At 42.3% G+C, this 18,872-nt stretch overlaps 1 protein-coding gene across 1 annotated transcript in view; it reads right to left on the reverse strand.

Moving 5' to 3' along the window:
- Positions 1 to 12,730: 12,730 nt before the first annotated feature.
- The window catches only part of alg14 (ALG14 UDP-N-acetylglucosaminyltransferase subunit), a 98,591-nt gene continuing 92,449 nt past the window's right edge, over positions 12,731 to 18,872 (reverse strand). The window contains exon 4 of the mRNA XM_068036834.1: positions 12,731 to 14,816. Coding sequence (XP_067892935.1) covers positions 14,586 to 14,816 — 231 coding nt within the window. The 3' untranslated portion in view covers positions 12,731 to 14,585. The remainder of the gene's footprint in view (positions 14,817 to 18,872) is intronic.

Raw genomic sequence — 18,872 nt, forward strand, 5'->3', positions numbered from 1 at the left:
AGAACCGATCCCCCTGGTGAGGCATGCCCCTACTTACCCCGTCCTGCGTTGGCTTGGCTGCAGTCCCAGCAATGGCCACCGCTCCTGGTGGCACTGCTGGCACTATGAGCTGCCGGCCCACTGATTGGCCAGCAGCTCACTGAGGCGGGACCTCCTCTCAAGTGGGTGGAAGTCCCACCGCGGGACAATAAAGTCTGGGGATCCGTAAAATATGGGACGGATCCCCAGGCTAGGCGGAAGCGGGTTCGTCACTGACTTTCATGTTGGAGTCCGGCTCCCATCTATCCACCGTAAAATTCCGGCGTTCATTTCACAACTTCAGTCTAAAAAAACTGTATAAGTCAAATTTGAATCCGAGGGGCAGCATCTAACCCTCTGCACCACCAAGTTTATTAATCAAGATCTTTATTTTGAAGCATAATCTAAATAGTCTTTGACACTTGAATGCCAACACCAATATTAGGTTTATCTGGTACATTATGCTATACAACGTCTGCACGAATCAACGTTTTAGTGATTTCAAATAGGTGCTCTTAAAATGTTTTATTTGCATTTGCAAACAAAACATTGATGTAGAATTGGACATTAAATCTAAAGATGGCCAACATAAGTTCTCTGTACCAAAACTAATTTGCATTGATAGGTGACCAATTTCAGCACGTCATTGCTGTTCATGTAAGTCAGTGTGAACACTGATTAGGTACAGTTTCAACCGCAGGAGCAGCACAGACAAGAATGTATGGAGAGCTGGATATTTGAGGGAAAAAAATCCTCTAAGACGTTGTAGTCCCATTGTACTACTTTGAAAAAGAGCACAGAAATTCTGCCAGCCTGGCCAATATTTAACCCTCAAACAACATCACAAGAACAGATTATCTGGTCATTATCTCAACTCTTCTTTGTGTGCAAATTGTACGTGAAGTACTTTGGGATATGATTACGAAAGGCGAGATTTAAATGCCAGGTTTTGTTTTTTATTGTTTGCTGGCTTGTCAATTAATTCGTAACAAAAGACTGCAGGTTTAACTACAGAAAATTATTAGAGCCGACAATGCTTTGCATAGCTGCTGCTTGAGGCCAAGACTACTGTTCTTTTCAGGGAAGAATAGATAAACATTTAAAGCAGACTTACATGAACATTTAATACAGGATTACATGATTAATTTTTAATTGCTCTGGCAAAATCAGCACAGAAATGATGGGCCAAATGGTTTCTATAGTAAATACAAATTTAAGAAGTCTTAAAAATGCACTTAGAAAATCAGTGTATGGTCAGATAAAGTCAACATGACTTTACAAAAAGGGAAATTGTATTTGACACATTTATCAAGAGTTTTTTGAGGATCTAACTAGTAGGGTAGATAAAGGGGAGTCAGTAGATGTAGTATACTTAGATTTCCAACAGGCTTTGATAAGGTGCCACACAAAAGGGCAAAATAAGGGCTCATGGAGTTGGGGGTAATATATTAGCATGGATAGAGGATTGGTTAATGGACAGGAAGTAGAGAGTAGAGATAAATGGGGCATTTTCAAGTTGGCAGGCTGTGACTCGTGGAGTGCTGCAAGGATCAGTGCTGGGCCCTCAGCTATTTAGAATCTATATTAATGACTTAAACATAGAGACTGAGACTAATGCATCTAAGTTTGCTGACGATACAAAGCTAGATGAGAATGTAAGCTGTGAGGAGGACACAGAGGCAGCAAAGAGATATAGACAGGTTAAGTGAGTGGGTAACAAGGTGGCAGATGGAATATAATGTGGGGAAGTGTGAGGTTATTTACTTTGGTTGTAAGAATAGAAAAGCACAATATTTTTAAAAAGGTGTAAAACTTAAAAATGTCGATGTTCAGATGGATTTGGGTGTACTCATACAAGGAACACAAAAAGTGAGCATGCAGGTACAGCAAACAATGAGGAAGGAAAATGGCATGTTGGCTTTATTGCTGGGGGATTGGAGTACAAGAATAAGAAAGTCTTGCTACAATTGTACAGAGCTTTGGTGAGACCACATCTGGAGTACTATGTGCAGTTTTGGTCTCCATGTTATTTTTAATTCATTCATGGGATGTGAGCATCGCTGGCTAGGCCAGTATTTATTGCCCATTACTAATTGCCCTTGAGAAGGCGATGGTGAGCTGCCTTCTTGAACCGCTGCAATCCATGTGAGGTAGGTACACCCACAGTGCTGTTAGGAAGGGAGTGCCAGGATTTTGACCCAATGACAGTGAAGGAACGGCGATATAGTTCCAAGTCTGGATGGTGTGTGACATGGAGGAGAACATGCAGGTGGTGGTGTTCCCATGCATTTGCTGCCCTTGTCCTTCTAGTTGGTAGAGGTCGCAGGTTTGGAAGGTGCTGTCTAAGGAGCCTTGGTGCGTTGCTGCAGTGCATCTTGTAGATGGTACACACTGCTGCCACTGTGCGTCAGTGGTGGAGGGAGTGAATGTTTGTGGATAGGGTGCCAATCAAACGGGCTGCTTTGTCCTGGATGATGTCGAGCTTCTTTATTGTTGTTGGAGCTGCACCCATCCAGGCAAGTGGAGAGTATTCCATCACACTCCTGACTTGTGCCTTGTAGATGGTGGACAGGCTTTGGGGAGTCAGGAGATCAGTTATTCGCTGCACGATTCCTAGCCTCTGACGTGCTCTTATAGCCACGGTATTTATATGGCTACTCCAGTTCAATTTCTGGTCAATGGTAACCCCCAGGATGTTGATAGTGGGGGATTCAGCGATGGTAATGCCATTGAATGTCAAGAGGAAATGGTTAGATTCTCTCTTGTTGGAGATGGTCATTGCCTGGCACTTGTGTGATGCAAATGTTACTTTCCACTTATCAGCCCAAGCCTGGATATTGTCCAGGTCTTGCTGCATTTCTACACGGACTGCTTCAGTATCTGAGGGGTCGCGAATGGTGCTGAACATTGTGCAATCATCAGCCAACATCCCCACTTCTGACCTTATGATTGAAGGAAGGTCATTGATGAAGCAGCTGAAGATGGTTGGGCCTAGGACACTACCCTGAGGAACTCCTGCAGTGATGTCCTGGAGCTCAGATGATTGGCCTCCAACAACCACAACCATCTTCCTTTGCATTAGGTACGACTCCGACCAGCGGAGAGTTTTCCCCCTGATTCCCATTGACTCCAGTTTTGCTAGGACTCCTTGATGCCATACTAGGTCACATGCTGTCTTGATGTCAAGGTCAGTCACTCTCACCTCAACTCTTGAGTTCAGCTCTTTTGTCCATGTTTGAACCAAGGCTGTGATGAGGTCAGGAGCTGAGTGGCCCTGGCGGAGCCCAAACTGAGAGCCACTAAGCAGGTTATTGCTAAGCAAGTGCTGCTTGATGGCACTGTTGATGACACCTTCCATTACTTTACTGATGATTGAGAGTAGACTGATGGGGCGGTAATTGTCGGGTTGGACTTGTCCTGCTTTTTGTATAAAGGACATACCTGGGCAATTTTCCACATTGCCGGGTAGATGCCAGTGTTGTAGCTGTACTGGAACAGCTTGGCTAGGGGTGCAGCAGGTTCTAGAGCACAGGTTTTCAGTACTATTGCCAGAATGTTGTCAGGGCCCATAGCCTTTGCAGTATCCAGTGCCTTCAGTCATTTCTTGATATCACGCGGGGTAAATCGGATTGGCTGAAATCTGGCATCTGTGATGCTGGGGACTTCAGGAGGAGGCTGAGATGAATCATCAACTCGGCACATCTGGCTGAAGATTATTGCAAATGCTTCAGCCTTATCTTTTGCACTGATGTGCTGGGCTCCCGCATCATTGAGGATGGGGATATCTATGGAGCCACCTCCTCCAGTTAGTTGTTTAATTGTCCACCACCATTCACGGCTGGATGTGGCAGGACTGCAGAGCTTAGATCTGATCCGTTGGTTATGGGATCACTTAGCTCTGTCTATTGCATGCTGCTTACGCAGTTTGGCACGCAAGTAGTCCTGTGTTGTAGCTTCACCAGGTTGACACCTCATTTTGAGGTATACCTGGTGCTGCTCCTGGCATGCCCTCCTGCACTCTTCATTGAACCAGAGTTGGTCTCCTGGCTTGATGGTAATGGTAGACATGCCAGGCCATGAGGTTATAGATTGTGGTTGAGAACAATTCTGCTGCTGATGATGGCCCACAGCCCCTCAGGGATGCCCAGTTTTGTATTGCTAGATCCGTTCGAAATCTATCCCATTTAGCACGGTGATAGTGCCACACAACACGATGGACGGTATCCTCAATGTGAAGGCGGGACTTCATCTCCAGAAGGACTGTGCAGTGGTCACTCCTACCAATACTGTCATGGACATATGCATCTGCAGCAGGCAGATTGGTGAGGACGAGGTCAAGTATGTTTTTCCCTCTTGTTGGTTCCCTCACCACCTGCCGCAGACCAGTCTAGCAGCTATGTCCTTTAGGACTCGGCCAGCTCGGTCAGTAGTGGTGCTACCGAGCCACTCTTGGTAATGGACATTGAAGTCTTCCACCCAGACTACATTCTGTGCCTTTGCCACTCTCAGTGATTCCTCCAAGTGGCGTTCAACATGGAGGAGTTCTGACTCAGCAGCTGAGGGAGGGTGGTAGGTAATAATCAGCAGGAGGTTTCCTTGCCCATGTTTGACATGATGCCATGAGACTTCATGGGGTCCAGAGTCGATGTTGAGGTCTCTCAGGGCAACTCCCTCCCGGCTGTATACCGCTGTGCTGCCACCTCTGCTGGGTCTGAGATCTGGGCTGAAGGAAGGATATACGTGCATTGGAGGCAGTACAGCGAAGGTTCAATAGATTAGTTCCTGTGATGAGAGGGTTTTCCTGTGATGAGAGGCTGAGCAAATTGGGCCTATACTCTCTGCAGTTTAGAAGAATGAGGGTTGATCTCATTGAAACATTCAAGATTTTGAAGGGGTTTGACAGGAGACACTGAGAGATTGTTTCCCCTGGCTGGGAATCTAGAACAGTCTCAGGATAAGGGGCCAATCATTTTAGACTGAAATGCGATTAAATTTCTTCACTCAAAGGATTGTGAATTTTTGGAATTCTCTACCCCCAGAATATTGTGGATGCTCCCTCATTGAATATATTTAAGGCTGAGGGATAAGGGGACCAAGCGGGAAAATGGAGTTGAAGCAGAAGATCAGCCATGATCATATTGAATGGCAGAGTAGGCTTGAGGGGCCACATGAAGTACTCCAGCTCCTATTTCTTATGTTCATAGGAAAGTCTTTGAAAGGGGGATATTGCTCATCAGTGCATCTCTTGTTTGCATAAAGAACAATTTTTCATACACAAAGAGCTACATCAACACAGCTAAGGGAAAATTGTCAATCATATCACATATGATATGCCAAGCAGCAGATAGCTTTTCTTATATAAATCATAGACATTGGAATGTATTACATTCCAAGAACCACCTACATCAAAAGGTATTCGGAGAGGAAGGAAAGAAGGCCAAAGGGTTCTTGTGTGAAGATCCTCCTTCAGGGTAATAGAATTGCTTATAATGCCTAACAGTCACTTGTCCTTCAGATTGCACTATTCACACAGACACTAACATGTAGGCTCCAAAGCAGTTTTACTCAGGAGAAAGGTTGTAGCAAATGAATGCTGGCCAAGGAAATGTAGGAATGTACAAGGCTGGAAGAATATTACAGAAAATCTGGCCCATGCCTAAATTCAAACAAGATATGTGGTTCAATTTAGTTTTTCCTCAACTGCAAATCCTATTCCATCTCAAAATTACTGCTGTCTTTTATCTCCTCATTGAGCAGTCCATTCCAAACATTCACCACCCACTGAATTAAAATCGGCATTGTCCTGAAACACATTATGTTTAGAACAAGTACTTTATGAAGACCATAACTATTTCTTCTAATGGGGCTTCAGTCATTGTGGCATTCTTCTTGTTGCTAGGTGAAGAACACCTGCCACAAGCTGCGGTGGGGTTACAGTCCAAACCCAGTGATAGAGTGCCTTACATAAATTTCTTTATAAGAAGTGAGCACCAAAGAGGATGACTTATATGTTTAATCAATGCCATGGTTCAATACTGTTCCCCATGACAAATCTCATGTATATACAGTTGCTGGTTCAATCAGATGTGATTGATTTTGGATACCACCTAGTTTTGAGCCCAGATTGTAAAGATTGGCCAGTAGTTGGTGCAGAAATTCACCAGTTTTGAAATATATATTTTATGATGCTTTTAAAAAAAACTTTAAATAAAAGTGAAGGATCTCAATACACTTGCTACATCTGTTGATCACAATACAACATAAACGCAAATTCTTACAGAATAATTTTGTCATTGTATGGACACACTCTACAAACAAACTGTAAGATTCTGGCAGCATAATCAATCAGTCTTCACTGTTGTGTCTCTAAAGGCCTAGGGTTCACCCCACCCCCAGTTATTCTGTGTCAGAATAGTCAGTCAGTCATTGAATATTTTTAAGACGGAGGTTATATAGATTCTTATTAGGCAAGGGTATCAAAGGTTATCAGGGGTAGAAGGGAGTGTGGAATTCCAGACATAAACAGGTTAGCCATGATTTTATTGAATTGTTAGAAGGGCCGAATGGCCTACTTCTGCTCCTAATTCATATGCATTCTAATTACTCCGCCCTTGTGATTTGGGAATGGGGTCCATGCACGGCCGAAGCAGTGGATGAAAGTCCTTCTCTACCACAATTCTACCACCATGAATGGGCTTGCCAATATTCCAGGCTTTTAATATTCTAGGTTTTTAATTTAATGAAAGTAATCTAAAAGTTTAGTGAGGTGTCTGTTAACTATGTAAAACTGGAGAAGCTGGGATTGTGCTTCTTAAAGTAACGAAGGATAAGGGAAGATTTAATAGAGATTATTATGAGGGGTTCTGATAGAATAAATAGGAAGAAACTGTTTCCACTGGCTGAAGGGGTGGTAACTAGAGGACACAGAGTAGAGTTAATTGGCAAAAGAACCAGTGAAGAGAGAGGGGAAAAATGTTTCACGCAGTGAATGGTTATGATCTGGAATGCACTGCTTGCAAGAGTGGTGGAAGCAAATTCAATAGTAAGTTTCAAAAGGAAATGCTTGAAAAGGAAAATGTACAGGGTTACAGGGAAAGAGCAGGGCAGTGGGGTTAATTGGACCGCTGTATCAAAGAGGCAGCACAAGTGCCATGGGCCGAATGGCCTCCTTCTGTGCTCTACAATTCTATATGAAATAATTGTGCTTGATCATTTCTATTTACTGGTCTTATTTTAAGCCCCTTTGCTTGTTCTCTTTACTGATTTCCCTGAATTTACCTCGGTTGGGGTTTGGGGTCCAATTCCACCTTCCCCCCCCCAATAATTTTCTTCCTTTTTTAAACTGAAAATACTATTGCAAAATGAAAAACTTTTGGAAATTGAAATGAATATTAAGCTTAATGATTCTTACTTATAGAGTGGCACTCTATGATCATCATAAATGTCATATCATTTAATTTTAAAAAGCCCAAAAACTCTAAGTTACGTGACATGTGGCTATATTTTGATAACTCTTAGCAACTTTTACACTCTATTGCCAACCCAGTGCTGGCAGTGTAAAGTGCATCCATTTGGGTATTGGCTTGGAGAAATAAACAGATGCTACTTCATGGTGCACTGCTTTTTCAGAATGAGATGGCACAGGGTGGCACAGTGGCGCAGTGGTTAGCACCGCAGCCTCACAGCTCCAGCGACCCGGGTTCAGTTCCGTGTACTGCCTGTGTGGAGTTTGCAAGTTCTCCCTGTGTCTGCGTGGGTTTCCTCCGGGTGCTCCGGTTTCCTCCCACATGCCAAAGACTTGCTGGTTGATAGGTTAATTGGCCTTTATAAATTGCCCCTAGTATAGGTAGGTGGTAGGGAAATATAGGGACAGGTGGGGATGTGGTAGTAATGTGGAATTAGTGTAGGATTAGTATAAAATGGGTGGTTGATGGTCGGCACAGACTCGGTGGGCCGAAGGGCCTGTTTCAGTGCTGTATCTCTAAACTAAACTAAAAAAAACTAAGACGGCACATTTTCCAATCAGCAAATTTCTCACATTTACTTATTGTGCTCATATTTCATTACTCTCTGTTATTTCTAGGCAGGCGCTGATGCACTCAGAAGAATCTCACACCCGAATATTGTGTTTTTACAGAAACTTTACCACTCAGAAAATATGCCCCGATATGTCAATAACAACTTCATAATCATTTCTAACAGAACTAACACAGCAACAGTTGAGGACTTGTGAGAAACTGTATCCTAGCTCTGTTGCTTTTCCCTTCTTCAAGTTCGTCAGTCATGTGACAATGAAAGGATTTTTAAAAAAACTATTAAATGCCAATGATAGAATCATGAACAATTTAGCATAGGAGACCATTCATCCCATCTTGCCTGTGGCAGCTGCACACTGGAGATATTTATTCCAATATTAGTTATCTGTTCTTTCTCCATCTTCTTCAATCTTTTCTCCTTATTATCCAATTACCCCTAAAATGCTGTGACTACCACAAACAACACACAAACTTTCATTTATATCGTACCTTTCATGACCTCAAGACATCTGAAAGCACAAAAGCCAATTTGCATACAGCAAGCTCCATGAATACAAAGAGGTAACGAACAGATCATCTGTTCCAGTGATGTTGTTTGAGGGATATTAACCAGAATATCCTGCTTGTCTTCAAAATAGCAGCATGAGATCTTTTACTTCCAACTGCAAGGGCAGGATGGGGCCTTGGTTAAACATCTCATCCAAATGATGGCACCTCCAAGAATGAAGCACTCCTTCATTACAGCATTGAGTGACAACCTAGATTACAGACTCAAGTTTGTCGAGTGGGACTTGAACCCACAACCTTCTGAGTCAGCAAGAGTGTTACCAACAGAGCCATAGTTGACACCTAATTTTGCTTCAATAGCCACTTGTGATAATGTATTCAATATTATATTAACTTTGTGTGAAAAATATCTTCTAGCTTCCCCTTTTTATGTTTTGATCAGTCACTGATTTACTAACCAGTGGAAATAATCTTTCACTATTTCTTTGCCCTCCAAAACTCTAAGAATTTATTCCCTTAACCCTCCCTGCTCTACTGAATATAGACCTGGTTTTATCAAATTTCAGTCCATAACTTCCATCATTCTTGGTATCTTCCTAGTAAATCTACATTGCCCCTTCTCCAGGACTCCAACATAATTTCTATAATGAGGTACCAAACTTGTGGATAGTTCTGCAAAGTAGACTAACTTCTAAATATTACCTTGTGGAGATTAACTGTCTGTTTTCTATTGTATTCAAGATCTCTACATTAAATCCGGAATCCCATTTGCCTTTTTTTAAATGGATTTTTCTTTCAGCTTTTAAAGCCTTGTGCATCTATTTCCTTAAATCTGTTCTTCCATTCAATTGAGAAGAGTAGTTGGTTATACATTCTGTCCTTTCTCTCAAAATGAATTATCTACAGTGAATTGCATTTGCCATTTTCTAAGTGCTCTCTATTATTATTCCATATGAGCTTTTGCACTTTTACTGTTACCAACATGAGGATAAACTGTCTAATTACCTGGCTATTGCATTGTCCTTTATTGAATTAGTTGCATTTATAAATTGTCTTCAACATAGTGATACATCCCAAGGCACTTAAGAGCGTCTTCAAACACAATTTAACACCAAGCCACATAAGGAGATATTACGGCACATGACCAAAAACTTGGTTAAGGAGGTAGGGCTTTAAGCAGCATCTTAAAGGAGGATAGTGTGGTAGGCAGGTTTAGGAAGAAAATACCAGAGTCTAAGCAGCTGAAGGCATGGCCACAAATGGTGGAGCGATTAAAATTAAGGATACAAAAGAGAGTGCAGAGATTTCAGAGGGTTGTAGTCATTCTCCAGTCCTTTGGAACAATTCCCATTTCCTCAATATTCTAAGGTGAAATCTGAACAGGCTTGTTATATTATCCACCTCACGTTCCATTAGTAATTCCCAAATCCTCCTTCAATTATTCTATCCTCTTTTCTACATCCTCCTTGCTATATGCAGAAACATAATAAAGTATCTGCACTATTTCTTTATTCTCCACTGTAAAATTTCACTTTTCGACGGTGACCCAGTCCATTTTTAATTTCCTTAAACTTTTGATGTGTAGAAAAGTTTTCACCATTACCATTTAATTTGACTACCAATCCTTTTCACACTTTCTTTGAGCTTTCCTATTCTTTTTGTACTTCTATATTTTTGGTATTCTCTATTAGCAGCCTTACTTTTATCTTATACTTGCTTTGATCTCATTATTCATCTAGGGAACTGTGGACTTTGTCCTGGTTAGAATATTTTCGGTCTGTCCCCTATCCTGTTGGCTGTGTAGTACAAATCTCATCTCTGAGTCTAATGGTTCTGGGTTCAAATCTTTCTCTTGAATGAAACTTCAGTGTAATACTGAGTGAATGCTGCTGCATTGTCTCTTGGATGAGATGTTAACGAACAGACTCGAGGCTGAACAATCAACTCCTGTTCCCTAATGATCCATCCATCTACCTACTTAGGTGGACATAAATAATCCCATAGATTTTTTTACCAAAGCAGTGCAGGGAGTTTTACCAGCATCCTGGGCACTATCAATTCCGCATTCATTTTGTCACTGTTGTGGGATCCTGCTGTGTGCAAATTGGTTCCCATCTTTGCCTACAAAACGATGACTACATTTCAAAAGTAATTTCTTAAATGTGCATTCCTTTGGGCTGACCTGAGGATGTGGAAGGTGTTATATAAATGCAAATTCTTGCTTTTTTTTCCTTCATCCATCTCATTTCATTGCACATTTCACCTAGTGTTGGATTAAGTACAACATTTTGCAACCAGTTTATTTGATTTATGACCCCATTTATTAAAATAGAACTTGATGTTTTCCAATCCAACACATTTATTTTTGATAGTTTTTTTTTCTTGAATTCTGACTCAATAATACTGGTCCTTAAATGTTCTCCTACCTTCAAGTCACTTACTTATCCTAGTTTATGATCCAAAACCAGGTCTAAAACTGCATCCTCCTCATTGGGTTGGTAATATATTGAGTTAATAAACAGTTCAAAATACATTGTGCCATTTTGACCACCACTGTTAATGTTATCCCATTCTCCCATTGTACCCAGGGCCTGATAATCTAAATCCCAGAGTACTTAAGGAAGTGGCCCTAGAAATAGTAGATGCATTGCTGGTCATTTTTCAAAATTCTATAGACTCTGGAACAGTTCCAATGGATTGGAGGGTAGCTAATGTAACCCCACTATTTAAAAAAGGTAGAGAGAAAACAGGGAATTATAGACCGGTTAGCCTGACATCAGTAGAGAGAAAAATACCACAGCCCATTATAAAAGATGTAACAGCAGAGCACTTGGAAAATAGTGACAGGATCAGACAAAGTCAACATGGATTTATGAAAGGGAAATCATGCTTGGGATATCTACTGGAATTTTTTGAGGATGTAAGAAGTAGAATAGACAATGGTGAACCAGTGGATGTGGTGTATTTGGACTTTCAGAATGCTTTCGATAAGGTCCCACAGAAGAGATTAGTGTGCAAAAATTAAAGCACATGGGATTGGGGGTAAGGTACTGACTTGAATAGAGAACTGACTGGCAGAAAGGAAACCAAGAGTAGGAATAAACAGGTCTTTTTCTGATTGGCAGGCAGTGACTAATGGGGTACCGCAGGGATCAGTGTTAGGACCCCAGCTATTCACAATATATATTGATATAGATGAGGGAATTAAATGCAATATTTCCAAGTTTGCAGACGACACAAAGCTGGGTGGGAGCGTAAGGAGAATGCAGAGAAGCTCCAGTGTGATTTGGACAGGTTGAGTGAGTTGGCAAATACATTGCAGATGCAGTATAATGTGGATAAATATGAGGTTATCCACTTTGGAGGCAAAAACAGGAAGGCAGATTAACTGAATGGTGATAGATTGGGAAAGGGGAAGGTGCAGCGAGACCTGGGTGTCCTTGTGCACCAGTTGCTGAAAGTAAGCCTGCAGGTGCAGCAGGCAGTTAAAAAGGCAAATGGTATGTTGGCCTCCACAGCGAGAGGAAGGATGTTCTTGCTATGGAGGGAGTGCAGCAAAGGTTCACCAGACTGATTCCTGGGATGGCAAGACTGACTATTGAAGAGAGATTGGGTCGATTAGGCTTGTATTCGCCAGAGTTTAGAAGAATGAGAGGGGATCTCATAGAAACCTACAGAATTCTAACAGGACTGGACAGTCTAGATGCAGGAAGGATGTTCCTGATGACGGGGGTGTCCAGAACCGGGGCCACAGTCTAAAGATAAGGGGCAAGCCATTTAGGACTGAGATGAGGAGAGATTTCTTCACCCAGAGAGTGGTGAACCTGTGGAATTCTCTACCACAGAAAGCAGTTGAGGCCAAATCATTAAATATATTCAAGAAAGAGTTAGATATAGTTCTTAGGGCTAAAGGGATATGGGGAGAAAGCGGGAACAGGGTACTGAGTTTGGATGATCAGCCATGATCGTATTGAATAGCAGAGCAGGCTCGAAGTGCCGAACGGCCTACTCCTGCTCCTATTTTTCTATGTTTCTATGTTTACCTCTGGATTGTTGAGAGTTCCACATTGTTGCAGTCCCTTCGGCAAACCTCTTTGAATGGTTTTGAACTTAGCAGCAAGTTTGAATTGTCTACAATTCTTCTGCTCAATTTGCTGTTTAGCAGTTGACAATGGAAGTCCAATATTGTTGCAGAGCCTTTTATTATTTTTCAATGTAATTCAGTTTAACATCACCTTAGATAGTGGCCTTTTTTTCTAATTGCATTGTTACAAAGTGGACCATTTAGGAACTTAATAATGAAATCTACACAGTCCATCATTAAGGAGTACAGTAGCATCAATACAAATACATTGCCATTTAAATTCCAAAGCAAGTTGTAGATTGCAGCTGCAGCAGGCATAAATCAAGATCTGAGAGACAAACCTGCTTTCGTGAAGTTTCAGCAGAATGGGCCACCCTTTAAATTCTAAGCTGTGCAAGTGTCAGTTCAGAATGCAGATAAATGGAATTTACGTTTGACAGAAAGTAAACATGACACATTGAGGTCAGGGTAGGAATCTGCACACCAATTCATTTAAGACACAATTACAATAACTAGACAACACTATGAAAGAAACTGGCGGCTGCATATGAATTATTGTTGCATTCTATACACAGTGATATTTGACTTGCTGCCAAGTCCGAGACAGATTTCAAAACCAGCGCATATGCAGAACCTAAAATAACCGTAACGCTAGTCTTTGCTTTTTTTTGTTTAAAAAAAAGTTTCTCTCCTTGAAGTTGTTCACCACTGTGGATGTTTTCCCAACATGTGATGGGTTACAGAGGTGCAATCCGAGTTGGAGAAAGTCAAATGTTCCATCACCGAGGACTGAATATTTACTTTCTGCATGGCATTTCCTACATTACAACAATGACTACACCTCATTGGCTATAAAACACTTTGGGATGTCCTAAGGTTGTGAAAGACAGCATATAAATGCCCCCCTTTCCTTCTTTCTTTAACACTGGAACCTCAATCATCTGCCATAATGAAGGGGATCAGTCCCATCTTTCCATCCTAGTGATCAATAATTGGGAATCTCCTGAACTTCTTTCAACACGTGCAACGAGAGGAATGAGAAGCAGCAATGATAAGAGGACAAAACAAACCCTAGAAAGAAACAAAGGAATAGCAGACAGGGAAGCAAAATACAAGAAGAAACACAATCTTAAAAAAGAAAACTAGTAGTGATGAGATTATGGTAACTAATGACAGATTAAACAATTCTAAATATCACAGAAAGATAAAATAAATGTATGCACACAAAATATGGCAACATTTCTATTGCTTCTGTATTTACCCTTGGTGTTTTGAAAAACTGTGAGAAAGGCTGGTCATAACATGATCATTTGACAACTCAGTAAAGAAAAACAAGCCCTTCAAAACAAGGGGAGTTCAAATGATTTCTGGTTGGGAGTCAAGTGCACTGCCACATTAACCTTTGATAAGCAAAATGTTTATAGCAATTAAGCATTCACAATAAATATAAATTAAATGCAGATCCAATTAGCATACAGTGTCATTCAGGGACTGAAGTATGCAGTAAGAAGATAGGATAGTGTTGATCCATTAAAATAGATGGATCTGTTGGTCTAATGGCCTTCTCCTATTGTTAAAAAATTAAGTTGACTGACAAGAAAGTGGAGAGTTGAGGAGTCCAAGTGCTTGAAGTAGCCAACATTTCTAACAACTTTATAAAATCATTTACAAGGGAGTTTACTTCTCATTCACTACACAGATAATACTTTATTCTCTGACCCAGCAGCAGTCCCGAGACAACAATTTTATGTCTAGTAAATCTTCCCCCAACTCCATAGATTCACACAGAATTTTTCCTTTCAGTCTGCACTTTTCCCCTTACAGAGACGAGGCCCAACATACAATGTCTGGAATGTATATTTATCCTGCATAGCTGCTGCTTTCTGACATATGTGCACAATCTTATCTACACAATCATTGTCCCAGCCTCCACAGGTATCTCAAACTAGTCGACCAAGGTAGATTGCTTTGGGATATTTCTTCTGTAGCACTGACCATTGAACAAAAAAGTAATCTGATAAATTGTACAAAATCTTCCCAGAAAGAGACAAGGTTTCTACTCGGCAGATGCTCTCCACATAGATAATCAGTACTTTCTTCATTCCAAGTATTCCGAGCATCAGAGCAGATATACAGAGGGGCACGCATGTTCCTGGTCCGTTACACAGCACCTGCACAGAAACACAGAAGGGTTATTTGCATGATTTACATGTGTCAGAGTTTAGTGCAGCCAGTGTGGATCTTTAATGCTCTGCTGTTCTAGTGTTGGATGTAGGGTCTTCACTGTTATGACCTAGACACGCACATCATTTCAGAAATACCACTGGGGAGGTGATTGAAATAAAGTGAGGGAGAAAGATTGAGTTTTTTTAGATTCAGCTTTTATTTTTGAAATATCCGTACAAGAATCTTGTATCAAAATTTGTCTAATACACAGAATTTACCAGACAGTTGTGACTGAGATTAGATTCACCATGAACATAAGCCACACAGGGCACTTGGTTTGATCCCTAGTCTGAGCCATGACAGTGGTGGGGCTTTAGGATAGGGAAAAAAAATTCTGCCAGGATTCCCACTCCAATGACCTTTGGTGGAAAGTTCGCACGTGGATGTCTGGAAAGGACACAATCCGCTTGGCTGTGATGCCTGCTCCAACCCACCAGGGGTTAAAACGTTGCTGTTTAGGCCCACATGTGATGAACGGACACGCGGAGGCTGCCAGCACACACAGAACTGCAGCCAAACAGGAATTACCGATTTCAGGGAGCAAAGATGAAGTGAGAAAATCCAAAAATTATTTAAATTGACAACTTTACCAAAGCTAACACCAGTGCTTACAGCCCAGGCAATGATCTAATTCAACCCTGCCAGCCAAGAATAAACCACTAAGGAAAATATTTTGCTACATTCCACACACACACACTGTAAACGATAAATGTTACATTGTAAAAGAATGATCTAGTTTTATTGATGTGTTAGATGAAGTAATGCTGTGAAATTAGATCCCCACCAATAAAGGCTCTTAGTTGACAACATTCTTACACCGCCAAGAGTAGCAACATCAGCCCTCACAGACAAAAGACTCTTTTTTTTTAAAATTCAGAAACGATATGGTGGTAAAATTGTCATCCGCTCCCATCCCCCATTCAGCCACAGGCTTGCTCTCCACCAGCTGTTAGAGTAACTAGCTTGCTCTACACCCCCAAAACTGATGCTGTCTCTCAATTTAGAAAATATAAAAAGCACTACAACCCCATCCTCACTCCCTTCATTACTCTTTCCCGCATGGCTGACTTTATCAAACTGATAATGGTGGTTACAACAATGCAGCACCTTCTTCTGGGCTTCAGCCTGGCCCCATCATCCTCCAGTTCGCTCTCTTTTTGGCTTCCTGACCCTAAACTCATGCTCTACTCTTTCCCCTCTCCTACAGAAAGCCTCAAACCCTATTCTCACTTGCTTCCTCCTCCTCCACCCTTCCTCTAGCCCTGCTCAACAATCCCACCCTGCTGATAGCCTCTAACCTTCCTCTACTTCACCCTTGCCCAGCCTTGACCTCTCCTTTACTTTTCTCCTCACTGCTCTGCTTTAATCCTCTAGCCTCAAGCATACAATCCTCCCTCAGCCTGCTTTAATTATTCCCGCCACCCCCCTCCCCCCCCCCCACCCCACCCCACAGTGGATTTGGAGGCAGGGCAAGCATCTAATTGGGTGATATGGTGGCAGGGAGACCCTGCCATCAACAAAATTATGTCCAGGTCGGAAGGTCTGTTAACGGTGTCATGCAGGCCCCCACCAGCCAAGAATGGGGCACATTAATTTTGCCATGGACATTAAATTTCAAATTGTTGCTGGGAAGAAGAGAAGGCCTGTGACAAGGGGTTGCCAGGCCCCCCCGGCTGGAAAGACATTTTTGCATATTAACAGACAGTGCTTGGACCAAAGGAGCTATCCCCTGCTCCAATACAATCCACAAGCAGACGTGGTCAAACCAGTTAGTCACATGACTAACCTGCTCGACAGTCTGGGATTTTTTCTGAATTGTACAGTTTTGAACTGAGAGCCTGCAGAAAGCTGTTTGCTCCTGGATTGAAAATACCTCTCCTGGCTGGCTCGCCACAGCCTCTCCTGTCTGTTCCCATCTCTTTCTCAAGGAATTCCAAAACACACTGAAGACACATGAACCCCAAGAGAGAGAGGTCTCCTACAGTGAACAAGGTTTAAGAAGAATACTGGGCCCCAATGAAAAGCAAGATCTACCTACAATCAAGGACGTTACAGAGAGCTCGAAGAATCGTAACAACTCTTCAGATATTGCCTCAAACTTTTCCACTTTATTTTTCTTCTCTTTTCTGTTTCCATTTGCATGTGTGTATCGCATTTGCATGCTAGCGTGGGGGCGTCGTGTATCCGCAGAAGTCAACCGAATTAGAGTTTAAGTTTAATAAATTTAAACTTTTCTTCTTTAAACATAAGAAAGCCTGTTTATGCTGGTTTCTTTGCCTTATAATTGGAAAGCAGTGAACAAGGATTCACCAAGGGTGCGCTAAAAACAGTGTGTTTAAAAATTAAACCCTGTTACAGTAATACCAGGTGGAGGTTGAATGGGAACCCTAGACCTCTTTCTCACTTGGTCATAACAACGGCTTTCCTGCCCAACAACAATTGAGGCCCTTAAGTTGACATTAGTGCCCATTTAAGAGTCTCATCCCACTGCAGCAGGTGGGCCAGTTGCCACACAGGGAGCATGGCAAGAGAAACCATGGGGGTTGCTTGCCGGCTCTTGGGTGGGGTGGGGAGGGGACGACTCCCTCGCGAAAAGGCACAGTGCCTAAATGAGGGACCCAGCATTCGGAAAAGGGGGAGGTGGAGGGGGGGGGCTCGCTGAGAGCCACCTGCCTGCCCTTGCTGCTGGCCCCCCTACGCCCCCCTCCTCCATGACCCTCATGCCGACACCTCTCCCGTCCTGACCTACCTGTGGCCTGGGTCCAGCGGCATTCCTGGGCCTCTGCTGGGTGCTTCACCAGAAACAGCCACCGCCTTTGTGGTGGCACTGCTCAGTTAAAGAGCTGCCGGCCTTTGATTGGCCAGCACTCTCTCAGCACGGGACTTCCATCGCCGGGATCCTTGATCCCGTGGAAGGCCCGCCGCTGTCCAGTTAAGTACCTAATTGGCAATTGATTCGGCGGGCCTCCCGAAGAAGGGGTGACGTGGGGTTCTTGGCGCGCTTTTGCCAGAGCTCAAGACCCTCATTGCCTGGATAAAATCCCGGCCAAAGTCTCCACTCCCCATGTGAAAGAAAAAAAGAGGAATTGAATTTATATCGCGCCTTTCACAATCTCTGGGTGTCCCAAGACACCTTCCAGCCAATGAAGTATTTTCTGAAGTGTAGTCACTGTTCTAATATAAGAAACGCAGCAATCAATTTGCACACAGCAAGCTCCCAATGATAGCAATGATAATAATGACCAGATAATCTGTTTTAGTGATGTCGTTTGAGGGTTTAATATTGGCCAAGGCACCGAGGGAACATACCTACTCTTCTACAAAACAGTGTCATGGGATCTTTAAGACCCACGTGATAAGACAGGGCCTTAGTTTAATGTCTCATCCAAAAGAAAGCACCTCCAACAGTGCAGCACTCTCATAGTAATGCAATGAATTGTCGGCCTAGATTTTCTCCTCAAGTTTTGGGAGTTGAACTCACAACCTTCTACGCAGAGGCAAGAGTGACCAACATGGACACCCAAAACACAAATCCCAAAAAGCAAAAATTCATCCCTATTTAGGCTGATTGCCCATCAAGGCAAAAATAGCTTGTCTGTTTAAGCGGATGATAAAATTTAGGGCTGAACCAGTCATACTGCTTAATAAGTTTGTCCAGGTGATGGAAATAATTAATATTGATCACTGGGCTCTCACATGCCTTTTTTTTTTTACAATCTGTGATGCATGCAATTGTCCTTTGAGTAAGTCTCAAATACTTTTGTTTTGAAGGTGTACGCAATGCTCATTAGGATTCTGAGGGGCCACCCGGGTTTAGAAATTGATTTTTGATTGATAACTCTGATTAAATTGAAGACACCAAAAGGGAAGAAAGGCTCATAAACCAAATGCGTGCTCCGTGTTCTTTCTTGCTGTGGGCTATGTGGGCCAGAAACAAATGGAGATTGCTATCTGTCACCTTTCTCACAAACTTTTCTTTGCAGATTCTTGATTCAGGAGTC

Source organism: Heterodontus francisci, chromosome 8, assembly GCF_036365525.1.
Source record: "Heterodontus francisci isolate sHetFra1 chromosome 8, sHetFra1.hap1, whole genome shotgun sequence".
Lineage (NCBI taxonomy): Eukaryota > Metazoa > Chordata > Chondrichthyes > Heterodontiformes > Heterodontidae > Heterodontus > Heterodontus francisci.